At 33.9% G+C, this 19,992-nt stretch overlaps 1 protein-coding gene across 1 annotated transcript in view; it reads right to left on the bottom strand.

Moving 5' to 3' along the window:
- LOC145246694 (neuronal acetylcholine receptor subunit alpha-7-like) overlaps positions 1-19,992 on the bottom strand; it is a 298,339-nt gene that overhangs the window by 145,364 nt on the left and 132,983 nt on the right. Inside the window, exon 2 of the mRNA XM_080108417.1 lies at positions 12,786-12,925. Coding sequence (XP_079964543.1) covers positions 12,786-12,925 — 140 coding nt within the window. The remainder of the gene's footprint in view (positions 1-12,785; positions 12,926-19,992) is intronic.

Raw genomic sequence — 19,992 nt, 5'->3', positions numbered from 1 at the left:
TCCCCTTCCTACCATAAAGCCTCTACCATCATTTTCCTCTTTCTTCTTGCTTTGATTTCTATCAAGTCTTTCTCCCATTCTTACTGAAACTTCCTCTGTATAGTTTGTTTGTGTATTTTTTACTCTATATTAGATCTGCGTTCTCGTTTGCTTAGTTTTTCTTAAATTTCTTTCTTTTGTTTATTCATGTCTATATTTTATTACTTGATTTCCATTTTTTTCCCTTGAATATTTTCTTTTCTTTTTTCACTAGGTAACGTTTGTAATTTTTTTCTTTTCCACTTGTATTTACTCTAGTGTTGTGTTCTTTTTTTTTTTTTTAGTTCATGTACATTCTTTCTTTTTCTTTTATCTCTCCTTTTTCTCTTTTTTATTTACCTTTCTCTTTATTCGTTCTTATTCTGCAATATCCTTTATCTTTTTCATTTCCATTGTTTTTTTTAACCTCATTTTCTTTTTTCTATCTTGTATGTATATCCTTAATTTTCCTCTTCTTTCTTTACTTTTCTTTCATCCTCGTCACATTTATTATTTCAAGTTTTACTGCTCTTCTTTCCTTCTTATCTTTCTTTATTCGACTATAGATTAACTTCTCTATTTTTCTTGTAGTTATCTTGTTGTTTGTCTAACTTTCTTTTTCTACCTTTCCTTCTTTCTTTCCATCTCCGTATCTCTATCGGTTTATGTATTTTTTTCCTTTTATCGATCAATCGATCAGTATGTCCTTCCTGTTTCGTCTTTCTTTTACTTCAACCTGGTTTATTCGGAAAGTTTCCTGCTTTGATACAGTTCGAAACCTTGTAAAGTGCTGCTCTTTTCTCTTCTGTCCAGCCTATTTCCCACCGAAGAGACGTTGCGTCCCCGTCTCTGCTCGATCGTTATTTTTATGGCAAATGCTCATCTAAGTCCCAACCTATACAGTCCCTTGCTAAACTTTTACAAAAAAACAAAAACAAAAAAAAAACAAAACAAAAAACCCAACAAACACTGGACTAATTACTCTCAGGAAAAACTATTTCCCACCTCTTTATCTGTGCCTTAATCTAAACGTAGATTCCATGAACAAAGCTTCTTTCCTAGAACTGCCACCTGTGGAACACTGTTCCTCTGTTCTGCTTCCAGGTCGACTAGGATATAGTAACCTTCAAGTTCAATGCAAACATTCTCTTAAATTGTATAATTGTACCCAATTTACACTATTAACGATTACTATACCACCTTACATTCATTAACCTTTATCCCCGAGTGGTCTTCGGGCCTTGATAAATGGTGACTCACTTGTAAAAGAAAAAGCTTTTGTCTTTTCCGTTTTCTTATTCTTTCTTCTTTTTTTCCTCCAACCTCACTTCTTCTTCCATATTATATGTCCTGGATATGACCTCAAAATATATCCGACGGTGAGACCCCAGCTTGCGGGCTTTGGGGAGTGTTGAACCACCATTTGATTGCCATTGCTCCCATGTCCCCTTTGACCCGGAGTAGTGGTACCTGTTAGGGTCCCAACTATGGGTTAAATAGAAACAGACTTGAAAAAAACAAAACAAATAAAAAAAGCACACACACGCACAAAAAAACAAAAAACAAGAAACAAATATATTCTATTAAAAAAAACTTCTTCAAAATAACTGGATTTGGCATTAAATAGTCTGAAAAGGGTTGATATGCCGTAAAACAAAAACAACCGACCAATCCATATTATAAATCATAATTTTACGTTCACTAATGCTTTCTTTCTTTCTATTCTCTAAATTTGTAGGTTCAGAATTAAACTTTAATAACATGATAGGAGCAGACAAGCGTCTTTGAAGGCAAGCGTACTAATTTGTATTAACTCGAGTAACTTTTGAACGCAAATAGAAAATGAAAAAGAACATTGCGTAGTCCTGACCTCAACGCAAAACTCCATATTGCCGTTTTATTCTTTTTTATTTATTTTCTATAATTTTCAATTTTTAAGAAAATATAATAATCGTCTTTACTTTTCATAAATGTCAGGCGCGATAATGCAAAATTAATATCACCATCGAATTTCTCGTAAAATACTACTGGAGAAATTTAATATTTCATGTTGGTATAATTTGCTAGCAGTTACATATAGACGGTCATACATACATAAATACATACATACATACATACATACATACATACATACATACATACATGCCGTAGGTATATGATTTATCGATGTTTGACTCTAACTATCCAATTATTACTTAATGTTGTAGCGTTGAATATAAAAATCTTTATGGTTTCAGTATATTTTAAATACGTATTCCTGCTTGGATAGTTTAAAAAAAGGAGGTATGTTCAATATCTTGTTAACAAGATACAAATCAGATTACGACATCCATAGAAATAAAACCAATTTAGCATTGCCGTTAATACCTCATCTATCGTATGAACAATTAAATATATATGTTGCAATATTTCTTCATTAAAATTATTTGGGTTTTACAAGACTAGGTACTATAATTTGCTCTTTATTTTTTTTCTATCGTTTTAACGAAAGGACGTGTTCCGTCTGCCTGCTTCCCACCTGACTACAACTTGGATGTCTTCAAGTCCAACGTAAACAAATTCCTAATGAACCGCCCCCTTAAGTAAACACTTTCAAATCTTCACACTAACGTACTGTACTTGCAATAACCCTTATACCTGAGTGGCTTCTGGGCCTTGATAAGTGGTGACCACCGTGTAAAAAAAAGAACTATCATCATTTAATCTAGTAAATTAAGTTAATTCTCTAACAGGGCCGCTAGTACAAACACAATATATCCAGACAGTAAAGCCCGCTTTTAACTTATTGATTAAGTAAAAATATTTCGATTTTTATATTAAATCAATAAATCTATTTCATTCTTTGAAATTATTTTATTTATTTAAGTCAACTGAAAGAAACTTACTTCAGAAGGATTAATGAAATAACAAGCTCGATGTAACTTTTTTTTAAAAATCAAACGTAGTTTCAGTAAACATCAGTAAACTTATCAGTAAACATATCAGTAAACATATCAGTAAACTTATCAGTAAACTTATCAGTAAACATATCAGTAAACTTATCAGTAAACATATCAGTAAACTTATCAGTAAACATATCAGTAAACATATCAGTAAACTTATCAGTAAACATATCAGTAAACATATCAGTAAACTGATGATGCGAAAAGCTAAAGTAGGTGTAAATCATTTTTTAAAACTCGTTTATATTTACCGTCAAGGTAAAGCTACCAGTGATATATTTAAAAACGTTCACTCTTAAAGCTTAACTCACAAACAGAAAAAAAGGTAAAAACAGAGGAGAGAAAGAGACCGCCAACTATACAATGTATCACATAACTAAATGATATATATATATATATATATATATATATATATATATATATATATATATATATATAGTAATTTATATATGGCAATTAAGTTACAGTGAATATATATTTTATAAATTAATAACTAGCTCTACCTACGTATTGAGCACTTTTGAAGTAAATACTTAAAGTTTACGCATAAATCTATACTTTCGTATATTAATTTTATGTGAGTAAATTAAGTAGTTATATATATATATATATATATATATATATATATATATATATATATATATATGCGCGCGTGTGTGTGTGTGTGTGTAAGTTGCCCAGTTTTAAAATACGCCAAAATATGATATTTTATTTAATGCATAAATTTATTTATTATTGACATTATTATGACATTATTACATTGGATACTCAATCAAGTATTACATTGTATCTATTATACAGAAGTGATTTCAAAAGCAAAAAAAAAAAAAAACGGTATGAATTCGGTGTCATCTATTAGAATCAAGATCAAAACATCTAGCGCTGAATCCTTAGTCGTTACCGTTTGAGCTATCGCCATATAGATAAGAAAACGTTAAAATTTAACTGACTTTAACGCATAAATCTATATTTGCGCATGCGTAAAATAACAGGTTTAGTCGAATAACGCCTGCTAAGTTGAAATTATTTCCAATTTTGACCCGTTAGCAGCTATTCTCGCAGGCTAAAAACAAAAAACCAAAGTTGTTCCAGAGACCCGAATACCCTACATATCGAGTATCAAGTCTGTAGATCAAAAATTGATATTGAAGATTTGTAAAAACCGTTCTTCTAACAGAGAGACATGATCATCTCACACACACAGACACACGCACACACACACAAACAAACACACATATATTGCTTTAGAAATGTATTTTCTTATAATATATACCAATCCTTATTAAAAAAGCTCAATATAATTACAGAGCAATATAGTGAATAAATGACAAAAAAGTATATTCATAAAATTCATGATGTTGACCATCTTATTATTTATCCCTTTAATTCAGTTGACGTTCACAATTCTTGACAGTATCTGTTTCGTAGCACAAAATGATAAGGAAATAAAGTGTGATTTTACATGATCAATTGATCATTCAAATCACACTTTATTTCCTTTTGACGGGTTGATTGTTGCTATTTCTTCTGATGAGTTAAGGGCAAAATAGCTTCACTGATTGATATGATAATTAAGTGATTGATTTTGCGCTACGAAATCGATACTGTTAAGCATTGTAAATATCAACTGAATTAAAGAAATAATTAATAAGATGGTCAACATCATGAATTTTGGAATATAGTTTTTTGTCATTCACTCACAATATATATATATATATATGTGTGTGTGTGTGTGTGTGTGTGTGTGTGTGTGTGTGTGGCGTAAGAAGGAAAAGCTAGTTTGTAACTATGGACAACATTACAAAACGCCTTAAAAATAAAGTTGAACCCTCTATGGGGAATTAAATACATTAGTACTGTTAAGCGCAAATGCAACATTTACTGTTCCTGACTGCTTACTATTTAAGTCCACAGTTTTAGCATTTACAGATACCATATGACGCTAAATTATGTTAATTTCTTGTTGCATGTAAGTAGAATATTACGCTCGTAAGTCAAGTTTGACTCTGACTGATTTTAAATTTCTCAACTGGAAATAATTATCACTTTTACACTGATGATTGCGTCAGCATGAAACACTAGAATCTGTAGGTATCAAAATAATGTTTAGTATGTATTTTAAAATATTGTTGTTACATATATATCACTAACATAGTCGACAGTACATAAGTTTATATATAGAGAAAAAAGTATATATACATATATACAAGTATATATATATATATATATATATATATATATATATATATATATATATATATATATATACGTTTCTTCATTTTTATTTACTGGTTAATTTTTAACTTTTCGTTTATATGTGTATATGTACTGTGTGCATGTGTTTATGTGCGTACTTATATGTGTATATATTTAAAACTGACGTGGCACCTTCTCACTGGCTATACCGCCTTCTCCTCCTCCTCCTCCATCCTTTTTCTTTCCCCTTTTCCCCGTGTATGCTCATCACTTTCACTACACTGATGAAGACTGAAGGATCGGTCGAAAATATGTACTTGTAAAAAAAAGTTTTTAAATTTTTTTTCATAATATTATTTTGTATTCCTGCACGTCACCAATTGAAAATGAATAAAGAAAAGTTATAAGCTTTTATACTTTTCGTATTCTTTTTTATACATTTCCATTTATATGGGTGTGTGTGTGTGTGTGTGTGTGTATTTGTGCTCGTCTGGCATGTATTTCTATATTGCCCGTCGAAAATCCGGACACATTTTGTTCAATTATATATAGAGAGAGCAAGTTAATGTAATGTTAATGTTAAATAGGTATATAAATGTTTATTTGTCAATTCAATTAAGAAACACATAATATTGTAGACGTTCATATATTCATTGTATTTTGTATTTAATTGTACTTCATATTATGCTTGGCTTCCATATTTTGAGCTTTCCATATCTTCATAGGTCTTTATATAAAGAATTTATCCATATACTTTAAATCCATTTGACACATAGACACATAGACACACACTCCATTTATATATATATATATATATATATATATAGTAAAGGTTTATAAAAACCGTTCTTCTAACAGAGAGACATGATCCTCTCTCTCTCTCTCTCTCTCTCTCTCTATATATATATATATATATATATATATATATATATCGTTATGCCAATCAAATTATATGATCATTTGGATTATCACATATTTTCATTGACGATACGCTGACGAAACACGTGCAGTCTGTAGGTAGAGGGGCGAAAATTTGTTGCAGCAAGTATATTCAATAGCAAATACTTCATCATATTCAACAAACAAATCGAAGGAAGGATTAAAAGGAATAACAAAGATAAAAGAACTACTGCAAACTGAAAATATGATAAAAAGCTGCATGTTCACCTGACCTTTCAAAGATATATATTATACTTATATATTAACCGAATTCTGTCGATATCAGTTACTTTAACATTATCTCTCTCTCTCTCTCTCTCTCTCTCTCTCTCTCTCTATATATATATATATATATATATATATATATATAATGTGATGATTGCAGCGTCTTGTCAGATGAGAGCCATTCCCTCAGTCACTAAAAGTCCATGTGCTCGAAGATGACTTTTTAGCCCTGCCAGCGACTTGCACACCCTCAAGCAGACATGACACTGAAAACGTTCACTGATTTGTATGAAACTAACAGCAGCGGAACCTATATCATCGTGGGCTTTCATGTGATTAACAGAACCTGCCTTAGACAACAGAGCCCGATCACACATCTTACAGATCCAATGATCTCCATGGTTGGGCGACAAGGTTGGGCATTTCCTTCATGCTCTCTTAAGCTTCGCTCAGTCTATTTTGGCTGTTTCAAAGTGTTCTGCGCCTCTATATATCCGTGTCCTCCACTGCTTGCGATCATACGCTAGGGACTCCCAACTGTCAACAGGAATATGAAAGTTCACCAAACTCTCCTTGATGCTATCACGAAAACGTTTTTTGAGCTTGTGCTGGGGTCTTTTTCCAAGAAAGAGCTCACCATAGAACAACTGTTTTGGGAGTCGATATTCTTCAAGCCGGATGAGATGATCCGCCCAACGCATCTGGTTCTTAATAACAATGGTAGCAATACTGGTTGTTTTGGCTTTTTTTAAGACATATGTATCAGGGACAAAGCTATACCACTTTAAACCAAGAATGTGTCTTAGGCAGTGCTGATGGAACCCCTCGAGCAATTCTATATGTGACCCGTACAAGCTCCAAGTTTCAGATGCGTAGAGTAGGGATGGTACTACACATGCTTGACATACTGAAATTTTAGTTGTCAGAGTCAGATCACCGTCTGTCTTATTTCCGCATTAAGAGTGCCATCATTTTATAAGGCACTCCCAAGGTAAACAACATTTTTTACGACTTCAAGGCGCTTTCAACAGACGAAGATATCAGGTTCCACATACAGATCATCGGGAGAGGGAGTGTACATGACTTTAATTTGCTTAATGCTAACTGTCAGTCCGAAGCAGGTACAATCATTTGTAAAGAGATCCATCCCTAGTTGTATATCTACTGGGGAGGTCAGCATCATCAGCATACAACAGTTCCCTAACAAGTCCGTCACTAACAAGTGTTTTGGCTTGGAATTTTCTGAGGTTGTACACCTTTCCAGTCGTTCGGAATCTAATATAAACACCCATATCACAATCGTGGAAACCATACCAGAGCACAGCAGTCAGATCGAGTGAAAACAAGGTTGGTGCAGCTATATCACCCTGCTTCACACCATTATCAATGGGGAATTCTTCCAGAAAGCCGGCCATTGAAGTTGACGCGACCTTTCATACTACGATGAAGTTGCTTGAACTTGTCTGTAAAAGGTGTAGAGCCACATTTTTCCAGCATTTTCCAGAGAGCCTCACGGTTGACTGTGTCAAACGCCTTGGTTAAGTCCTCAAACACCTGGCAAAGAGGCATACGCTGTTCAATACATTTTTCCAAGAGCTGTCTAGCAGAAAACACCATATCCACGGTTCCTCACCCACCTCTAAAACCAGACTGGGATTCCGGAAGGATATCAGGACATACATACTTTTCAATCGGTTTAGCAAGAGCCGTGCAAATACCTTTCACTCCGCACTCAGCAGCGAGATACCTCGATAATTTCCACAATCAGGCCTTGCACCCTTTCCTTTGTACAACATAACCAAGATGGCATCTACCCAATCTTGGGCAACCGGGTTACCCTGTCATACTGACAGTATCAAAGAGTGGACTACACAATGTACATTGACACCACCATGTATCAGCAGCTCAACAGGGATGCTATCCAGCCCGGGGGCTTTGTTCGAGTTTATCTGTTTTATGCAGTCAACTGTTTCCACAAGAGTCAGTTCAACATCAAGTTCCGGACAAAAGGAACATTGAGAGATACTTTCTATTGCAGCAACATCAACATTGAATGGGTTATGAAAAAAATCATGAAAGTGTTCATGCTATCGATGCATAAGTTCATCTGAGGGTTTCAGCAAAATTTCCCGTCCTTCGCCAGGAGTGGTGTAGTTGAAGAGGATTTTAGACCATAAGCCTGATGAAGCAGAGTGTAGAATGTCTTGACATCTCTATGATTGTAGGCAGTCTGTATCTCCCTGGAGAGGTCATACCACCATTTGTTTTTTATTTGGCGCACACAACGCTGAACATCATCCCGCACAGAAAAAAAGTGGGCAGCGAGCGCTGGCTTGTTCAGAGGTGAAGAGTTGAGAAGTTTCTAATAAGCTTTCCGCTTTTTATCAATTTGAGGGTTAATTTGATTGAAATTATCAGCAAACCAATCTCGATGTCTGGGAACCTTCAATCCAAGAGCTTCAACACCTTTTTGGTATATTGTATCTCTTACTGTCTCCCAATCACAATCTGAGAATCCACCTGGTTGAAAGCAGATTTCAAGGTACTTCGTACGACTGGATCCTTCAATTTGGAAACATCAATACGTTTAAGCACTTTGACACCATTGAAACGGCTTTTTTAATTAATCATTGATCAGTACCACAGTCACCACCACGCATTACTCTAACTTTACAAAAATTTCCAAGCTCACCACGTTTACACAGAATTTAATCAAGCAAATGACTATGTTTAGATTGGGGATGGAACCAGGTCTCCTTGTTTTTCTGGTGGGAAAAAGTGTAGGTGATAACAAGGTTTAGTCCACTGCAGAGATGGAGAAGCAGCATACCATTTGAATTTGGATCTACCAATGCCATATTGGCCTAACGGAGACCAAGTTTCATTGTCTGATCCAACCCGTGCATTGAAGTCAGCAAGAACCACCAAACTCTCAGCACTTGGCAAACCGGTGATAACAGATCTAAGCATATGATAAAAGGAAGTAATATCGTCTTCAGATGAAGTAAGAGTCGGCGCATAGACAGAAAGAACATTCATATAACGACCAGCAGTAAGGTGCATTCTCAATGTCATTGCACGGTCATTTATGCCTACTGGCTGTTCGATCTTGTCAATTAAGGTGTTCTTAACTGCAAAAACAACACCAGCCTCACACCTCTCCTTTTCAGCTCTACCACAGCAGAAGATCGTGTAGCCTGATTCACGCTCAACCAGTTGATCCTCACCTGCGAAACGTGTCTCAGAGAGTGCAGCAATGTCTATATTGTATCTTTGCAATTCCTTAGTCAAAATTGCAGTTTTCTATTCTATTTTTTTTACCATTGTCAATAAGTGTTCTCACATTCCAGTAACAGATCTGGAGTAGGTGTCGTTTAGCATAATATCTTCTGTTTCTGTTAATATGGACAACAATCGCCAATAGGACATTTTCTTTGACAAATGTCTGAGGAAGTATCTGTACAAAGATGTTATCACAGAGATTTAGCTTTGTACGACAGCTAGTCTCTCTCTCGGTTAAAAAATGTTGATATCCAGCAACAAGCAAGAGCAAGATAGCCAGAAACAAATCACACTGCAGACCAACTTAATGCGGGTACTGGTCTTCCGCTTTATGTTTTTTTTTAAATCAGAGATTTGTTTCTCCTAGAGAGGTTGCCTTGACGATGGTTTTTTGATCCCTCTACACCCCAGATAAAACAAATCCAACACATGCAACATGTAAAACAAACCAGTCATGAATCTTTGTTTTTTTTTAATTGAGAGAAGCGTTTAAAAACGGTATAATTCCTCAATGATCATGACGACAGTGATGATGTTTACAATTCAATGAATACACACGATAATAAAAATAAAAACAAATCCGACACATGAAATAAGTAAAACAAAGCAGTCATAAATCTCGGTGTTTTTTTTTTAAATTGAGAGAACCGTTATATATATATATATATATATATATATATATATATATATATATATATATATATATATATATATTAGTGATGGGACGATTCCAATATATTTCTCGATTCAGATACAATTACCGATTCCGTACTAAATTCCCTATTCCGATACAATTACCGATTCCGATTCTTTGTAAATCTTTAAATATTTAACTATAAAAATATTATTTAGTCCCGATTACTGTAAAAACCCATCTTAAATGTCCATGCATTTTCTCAAACGTAAAAACACATTTGTGAGGGGGGTGATCTTGGGATTTTAGTCTTACTGCATTATTTTATTATTACTACAAGCAGTATACGATATATATATATATATATATATATATATATATATATATATATATATATATATATAAGCTTGAGGTATTCAAAAGTAAGAACTAATGAACGCAACGAGGTTATTTGATAGTGCTCGATAAAAAAAGCAACATATTTATTTTTATTTATTAGACGTTAAATTTGGTCGCTACAAAAAGCCATCTGTTTCACTCCAGAAACTTTATCAGGCGACCTGAACTTTCTGACACTAAAGAAAACACAAAACATAAAAAAACAATGTTTTTTGTTTAGGATCAGATAGTTCAGGGTTACTTGATGAATTTTCATTGAGGAAACAGATTCCTTTTAATAATATATATATATATTATTGGGGAATATACGTTTACGATTATATTTATTCCTAACGTTTTATTTATGAAACCCAAGGTATGTTAGATTTAACTACAGAGCATATTCAGATAGATGAATAAACGGCTGTATTCCAAATTCACAAAATGTTATCCCTCTTACTATATATCTCCTTCAACATGTAAAAAAGTGAAGGTTTTGACATGTTGCGAGAAATCTATTATATCTATAAAAGTGAACGTGTCTGTGTGTCTGTGTACATTTTACTTCGCAATAACACTATTGATTTTAAGTCTACAGACTCGAAATTTGATATACAGGGTACTGAGATTTGGGAAAATCTACGTGATCGATTTTCGACCAGAAATTTGGCTGTTAAGGGGTCAAATTTCAACGATTTGACTTTTGAGAACTCTACCAAACTCCTCCGACAATTTTGGGTCTAAACACTTGAAATTTTAGATATAGGTTCCTTGGACATGGATCTAACTAAATAACTTGATTTGAGACCAAAACAATAAATGTTAAGGGGTCATAGTAGGGGTCAAAGTTAAAAAATTGAACTTTTTTTTGCTCAGCACACACCGCCAAACACTCGGGCAACGTCTGGCTGAAATGCTAGTAAATCATAAGATAAATAAGATCTTGGAATTTGGAATATGGCGGTGTTGTCATCTATCTATCTATCTATCTATCTATCTATCTATCTATCTATCTATCTATCTATCTATCTATCTATCTCTATAGTTAGCGTAATTACCTCGCCCGTATGTATGACAATTATATATCGTGATATATTGTCAGTTTTGAAGCAAAGAAAATCAGTCACGTGTTTCTAGGTGAATTAAAATAATTAAACAAATTGAGGTAGCAAAAACAAACAAAAAAAAAACAAAGACAAAGACAAAAAAGTCATCAGATAAATGGTGCCAAATGAGCAAAAATACACCATAAAAAATACAATATAAAAAAAGTGCACCATAAAAAATACACCATAAAAAATACACCATAAAAAAATTACACTATAAAAACGAAACTTCATTCTAAACGTATTTACGTGTATATGAAAACTACACAATAACCTTAAAAATGAAATGGAAAATTCCATGCTTTCGCTAAAAACTTAAAAAAACCCATTTTACTTTATTATGTAAAGCATATACACTTTTATAAGAATACATAACCACTCACAAATATATATGATGATATAAGTAAAAATTATTAGTTCGAATTTCAGAGCAAAATAAGAATAAATATTAAAACCTTTATACATTTATTTCAAAATTTGTATAAATAAGTATATTGACAGATACAAAGTTGTATCGTACTGTGATATAATGTTAGTTAGTTTCGAAGCAAAGAAAAGCTCAGACATGTTTCTAGAAGTACTCAACATATACTAGAATAAATTCAGTAAACAAGAAAAACAAATAATGAGATTGTTGCCATATGAACAAGTTTAAACCATCAAGCGAAACTTCTTGCTGAAAGTTTCCAAATGATCATAAAAGAAATAACCAAATAATATACGTTAAAATTCCGAAAAATATAATTAAAAAATATTATCACTCTTTGTAGATGCTTTTGTAGCGAGGGGTTTCTTTTTTCGAGGGTGAGGGGACTGGCCACAGGACCAACCTTCGCAGAAGGTACATACAGCGTCTAGCCTTCCCAAATGGTCACCCATCTGGTACTGGCCAGGCTCAACGTTTCTTAACTTCGAGAACCCGTGTGTTAACGTGATATTTTCGAGTACAATATAAATACAATTATGAATAAATATATACATAAAATATACGTAATCAAACAAGATGCAGGCAAACAAATACGCGGCTTATTTCACAAGGAAGTTGTAAAAAAAATGGCTACGTACGACATCGATGATTTGTTGTAGAGTAATGCCGAATCGCACGACAATTGGCACCGAGTGGTTGATGACTGGTCTCTCAAGAGGATTGTATGTAGCGAAGAGTGCCTCAAGCAAGCGCCTTTCTTCTGGGCTTTGATGGCTTCCTGAAACGAACAAAAAAGGATAATCATTAATATGCGTCCAAATACAAATTTACTATGACCGTCAAAATATGACGCCATACTTTTTTCCAATTCTTCTCAACTTACTTACAGCTTTTATTATTTAATGCACTTAAAACATGTTGCCGGTCTGTTAATAACAGTAACAGTACTGTGCCCCTATACTCACCTAAATGATCGGACCAAAGCGGAGTTCGTGTGTAGAAGTACCGTCGTAGTTAGGGACATCTACGCTATCTGTGGGTTGTTTTCTGATCATATCGGCCCCAAGCGACAACCTTCATGGGTCAATTTTTAAATGTACTTCTCCCTGCTGACTTAGAAACAGCTAAGACGCCCTGCGCAGTTCTAGGAGGTTTACTCTCACAGGCCGTTGCCTCCGGTCTCTCGGTTTGAGTAAGTTTATTTCTTACTGTCTGAAACGCACTTACCGGGTAATGCCGACGAGGCTGCACAGACAATGTTTTGATGGTCGAGTTCTCCGCTTCCAAGAGCGCTGGTCTGACATTCCACACATTTGTGACCTTGTGTCACATCTTTATGCTGTGGGAGGGACGTAAATAACATCTTATATGTCTTTAAACGCGACCCTTTTGCCTAACAGGCGGTTTCTGAACATATTTACTTTCACCGGGAATTAGAAACGTACGTTTTTACCTTAGCTTTTCCGGCATCATTATCTGATCATCAAGGAAGTCAAGAGCTAACTTTAATGGCGCCGTTTGTCTGTCAAGTTCAAGAAACCCGTATTTTTTTCATGTTTATTTTGTTGACAATCCGAGATTAGTAAAAAAGATCTTTTACGATTTAATGTCCTATCGCCATGTTCATTCAAAATGAAATGTCTATCTATACGATCATATACACACAGGTATTTTTCTATGACATGGGGACCCACTCGACTTTCCCATGTAGTAGCAAATCTTAGGAACATGTTTACTAGAAACAACATTTGGAAATAAGTCATACACCATCCACTATGACTAGGAAATTCTTAAAGCTACACTCCTAGAAAATGGGGCTATTAAGCCTAACATAGTGATGTGGGACAAGGAGGAGAAAGTAGCAACCCTAGTTGAAGTAAGCGTCCCTAATGATGCTGGCCTTAACAGAGCAGAGAGGGAGAAAATAACAAAATACTAAGGACTTATGTATATATTATATATATAAAATATATATATATTATATATATATATATAATATATATATAATATATATATTATATATATAAAATATATATTATATATATATTATATATATTATATATATCTATATTATATAGATTATATATATCTATATTATATATATTATATATACTATATATATCTATATCATACGTATACGTATATATATATCTATTATATATATATATTATATATCTATATTATATATATTATATATATTATATATATACTATACATATATCTATATCATACGTATACGTATATATATATCTATATTATATATATATACATATATATATATACTATACATATATCTATATCATACGTATACGTATATATATATCTATATTATATATATATACATATATATATATATACTATACATATATCTATATCATACGTATACGTATATATATATCTATATTATATATATACATATATATATATATATATATATATATATATATATATATATATATATATATATATATATACCTAAACACTCTGGCCTCAATGGAGGGGAGACTAAAACTTACTTGCTGCTATGGTTTAAATTATCTGAAATAACCGCAGAGGCCAAACTTAATTCAAAATATTTGGACTCAAGTTTTCCCCTTGCGTTTATTTCAGATTATCTGAAACCATAGCAGCAAGTTTTTGTCTCCCCTTTCTTCAAGGCCAGAGGCTTCTGAGAAATATCAGATATTTTGTGATTCAAACGCAAAACAAGAAAAACAAATGACTATGATTGAAACATTTTATGGATGTAAAATAGTGCCAAAATAGTCTCTGGATGATAGACGACCCCTTTAATTTACGCTCTTAAGGGCCGATGCCACATAGCCCGCTGCACAATCTATGTAATTACCTTTCCAAAGAGCCTTCATTTGTAAAGTTCTGATCAATAGTCGCTGACATTTGGAACTTATAAAATTGAAAACATGTGATATACATATATGCATACATGTCTATATATGTATGCATGTATATATGCATACATGTATATATATGCATACATATATATGCATACATATATATGCGTGCCAACGCGATTAAGCCGTATATATATATGTATACGGCATAATCGCGTTGACACACCCGTTCTAGTCAGCTAACCGAAGTTAAGTAACACTGAGCCTGGTTACTGCCAGATGGGTGACTATTTGGGAATTCTAAGCCCTGTATATGCTCTCTGCTTATCTCGGCATTTGTTTCCAGTCTTCCTGTACATACACTTCACTTACCACTGGTATTAAACAATGTCGTTTCAGGAATGGTGTGGTTAGAGATTGCGCATCTACTGCCACAAAAATTTAACGCGCACGCCCTCCTTTATGGGTATCCATAGTCTGTCAACGAATGAAGGAGCCATATATATATATATATATATATATATATATATATATATATATATATATATATATATATATACTGGTAGCCAAATTGAACACTGAATAGCTCATATCTTTGGTTCTATAGGACGAAACTACATGAACATGAATTATATTACTATTCTATGATTAAAATTAAAAAAAAACAGAACTTATATTTTCAAACTAATATAAGATGCCGTAATTTGCCTACATTTGTCTATATGGTGTCTTGGCAGATCAGCGTTAGTTTAACTGCTTTGAGATGGATTTTGTTTCGGTATTTTGCATGGTTTTGGCAGGCCACTAATATATATATATATATATAGAGAGAGAGAGATAGAGAGAGAGAGAGTGAGAGAGAGAGAGAGTGAGAGAGAGAGAGAAAGAGAGAGGAAGGAAATGTGTCTGTTGCGTGTATCTGTGTGTCTGTGAGTTCGTTCCCCGTGGATTCGAAAACGGCTGCGTCGCTGTTTATGAAATTTCACACGAAGAGATTTTATGTGCCTGGTAGAATTTTTAGATAATTTTTGTGTCGAAACGTCTTCGATAACTATCGATAATTGAAATAATCCGATTCAATGAAGAAACACTCGATTTAAAAGCAAGGTGGGACTTTACAACAGCCACGTACCAACGCTTGAGTAAATACAAAATTTTATCCGTTTTGTAGACTCCATATTGTCATTACATAAAAAATGTCTTTAAAACGAAACAAGTTAACTTTTATAAACGACCCTTGTTGTTCTCATACAACCGCATGTGTACCGGAAAAAAGCAAATTCCTGTTTTGAAAGTCTTTCGAAAATAAAAAAACGTTGTACGACAATCGGAAGATCGCATCGAAAATATAAGAATGTCTGAAACTTGATTCCTTATATTAAAATGTGTATATTTACAGAGTGTAAAAAATAATATTTTAAAAATGAATTAAAAATGTTCATGTACAGACGTAATTAAGAACGAAAGAAATTAAAAAAATCTTTTAAATGTAATAAATTTAAATAAATTAAATAAAAGAAAAAGAAAATGAATGGATGCTTATTTTGAATTCGAAGTGACTATTCGCAGCCGGCTGCGGCTATTCTAAAATGCTATTCGCAGCCGGCCGGCGGCGAAACCGGAAGTTGTCGAGTCGACGGTATTGATCTCAAAATTATAAAAAAAAACCTTACCAGAAATGTATCACTTTATTGAAAAGAGCATACAATTTCACATTGAACCTGAAAATTACGTAAAAATTGAACTAATAGAAAAATTTAGATCGATTTTTAAAGTTAAAAAAGTTTAAAAAAGTGAACTCGTAAAAATCAATGTATTTGTATACGTAAAAAAATGGCTGCTTGTAACATCGGAGAAACGCGCTTAGACATTTTGTAAACATTGTTTTTAAAAAATAAAAAAATAATACTTCTATTATGTTTTAAACGACTGTAATAGTTTATTTTTGAAGTATATTTCATAAGGAAAATAAACAACCCACTTTAAAAACAGAAATTACGAGTTTTATATATTTTATTCGCAGTTTTTTGTTGGGGGTGTCAAAAATTCCGCCTAAAATTCTGATACACCTAGCGAACGGGCAACGAAGCCTGTAAAATGGCGACAGGTAGAGCCAGTCTCCAGGGGTTAATACCATCTAAACGGTAAATTTGCTGTGGGGTTGATTATCAGATTCGTTGTCAGCGACCCGAAAACCTGTGTAAGAAGGCAGGACTAAAGTGATCGGTGTTATGAAAGAATGGTAATATCGCGGTTCAAAAATATCAGTAAACACGCTAATTTTATTAAAAATAAACTTTGCCAAAAAACACAAATTATTTACAAAAACAAAAATATTTCGCAACTGAGCAAGTGATAAGCCACGCCCATGCCGTTCTCTGCATGAGTACCCCAAATTCTCCGCTGTGTTAGTAATGAAAAACTAAAACAAATAATTAAAATGAAAAGACATGTTAAATTCTCCGCTCAAAATAAAAAATGGGAGAGAGAAAAATTAAATTCGCCACTGTGTTGGTAATTAAAAATTAAAACAACTTATTTTTTACTTGTAAACTGGTTTATTAATTGTAGAAAACAAAAATAAACGGGAGAAAAAAGCAGCTCAAAATGAAAGAAATTGTTAAACTCTATTACAAAAGAAAACAAATTATTTTTACAATTCTAGCCAAGAATTTACTTAAGATTTGTCTGACGTCACTTCCGGTCAGCTGATGCGACCGGCTGCGAATAGCATTTTAGAATAGCCGCAGCCGGCTGCGAATATCAACGGCCTTTGAATTAATAGACATGCATCATTTCAGGAAAGTTTCCGGATATCTAATCTGTATAAGTCTTGGAGATGAAAAGGAGTTTTCGGTGGGTAGCTGATCCGTATAAGTCTTGAATTTTTAAAAGCAAATATCTTTCTCACGTAGAAACGAATAATTTTATGCGGAAATTCTAAAAGATTGAGTATTTTTATGGAGCAATTACGGTTTCTGATTGGTTGCTAGCAGAACCTGGTTCTATTTGATTGGCCAGATTCTATCGCCATTCTCTATAAGTGGAACTTTTCAATTTTCTTTAATCGTGCGTTCTAATTATAGAGAATGGGTCTCCTTACTGTTTCAGTCGCTTGGAGACTGAATAAAAAGAATCCGTTCTTGACAATCACCCGGATAGGTGTGGGTCATGAATTGGCCCAGTAGCTGTCGGACTGAGGTACGCCGCCTAGGTATTAACTAGAAGGTCCACCCTCCCAAGCCTTGTCAACTGGCTTTCATGTGAGGTAAGTTTATCGCTTGTTGCCTGAGGAATCCTTACCGGGGAATGCTGATGGGAATCCCTAAGAAAATTTTACTAGGCCAGAGCGCTACTTCTCTATGGGCTTTAGCTGGTAATCGCTACTTTCTAACCTTGTGTCACATCTTGCTGAGGTGGGCAGCAAGTAAATATCCAACTTCTACTTATAGAGGATGAGTCTCCTTGCTACTCGGCTTCTAGGTGGGGGAAGTTTATCGCATGCTGCCTGAGGCACCTCAACCAAGGAATGCTGACAGGAATGCCCAAGCAATTTTTGCTAGGTAAGAGTGCCTCTCCTTTAGGGGGGGGGGTTGGTTGAGATCCCCACCTTCCAACTTTGTGTCACATCATACTGAGGTAGACAGCAAGTAAATCTGCTTCTAATTCTAAAGAATGAATCTCCATGCTGCTTCGATTGCTTAGAGACTGGGTAGAATTACAAAACATAATCATGAATCTGTTTTTGACAATCAGCTGGACAGGTGCGGGGGCCAGGAACTGGCCCAGTATCTGTCGGACTGAGGTATGCTGCTTGGGTATTATGTAGGAGGTTCAATTTCCCAAGCTTTGCTACTCGGCTTTCGGGTGGAGTAAGTTTCTTGCTTACTGCCTGAGGCAACCCTACCGGAGAATGCTGATGGAGCTGTCCAGGTAGATTTTGTTAAACCAGAGTCCTTCTTCTTTAGGGGCGGTGGTTTGATGCTTTAGTAGGAAGAATGTTAAATATCTACCCTTTAATTATATCAAAAATATCGCAATAGTTTAAATAAATGGGATAAGTTAAAATATCAATTTTAACATAAAATAAATTATATAAAATATCATATATAAATTAAATAAATTAATTAACGTAATGGAAAAATAAGTATGAGTTTTTCCAAATCTGATTAAACTAAAACACGGATCCACGAGATTATAGTGTCTTAAAATTATGTTTTATTCTTCGGCGCCAGAGAATTTTCTAGAAGTGACTATAATTTTTTTTTTCTGGCTGCCATCTTTCATACTTCTAAATTTCATCTCCAACAAAATTTTATTCATGATATAAACCCGAAAGAACTTATTACATGACTAACTTGCAAGCTCTTTGGATTATGTTACAACGTTTAGTGCGGACAATTTTCAAAACCAGAAGTCGATTTCTTGGTAAATATGTAGTAACATCATATTTTTTAGGTGTAAAATTTCCTTCGTTACATGAACTCTCACGCAGACACATATACAGACGTAAACATACATACACACGCTCATAAATACACGTGAACATACGCACATAGGTAAGATTGGAAATCAAATGGAAAAAAAGTTTAGCTGAAAGAACGGCTTCTTTCGAAGACATCTTGCTAAAAACGAATTTGTTTTTCTGTCTATTTAAAAGTTCGATTTGGCCTTTCACACTAGAACCAGCAGCGGAATTTTATTGGAAAACTAAAAACTTCGGTATTCCCATTTGCCAGTTCTATGGCGGTGGAGAAAAACCTTCCGCGTCAAAGAAAAAAGTTCGCCGAAGCATGAAACAGAATTTCCGTCAAACAGACACCGATGAAAAGGGTCTCTTTCATCAAAACCACCTGAACAACTTTGCCTTTATTTTCAGAAGCTATTGCCGATGGCGTATCCGAGAGAGTTATAGAAGAAAAACCTTCCCAAACTAAAAGGTAAACCTAGGAAACCGCAGAGAAAGCCTTTCAGGAGATAGAGTATGTATAGA

This window comes from Euprymna scolopes, chromosome 24 (assembly GCF_053919585.1).
Source record: "Euprymna scolopes isolate OS-2025 chromosome 24, ASM5391958v1, whole genome shotgun sequence".
NCBI lineage: Eukaryota > Metazoa > Mollusca > Cephalopoda > Sepiida > Sepiolidae > Euprymna > Euprymna scolopes.
The sequence above is the reverse complement of the archived record's forward strand: the minus strand, read 5'-3'. Positions and strand labels throughout refer to the sequence as shown.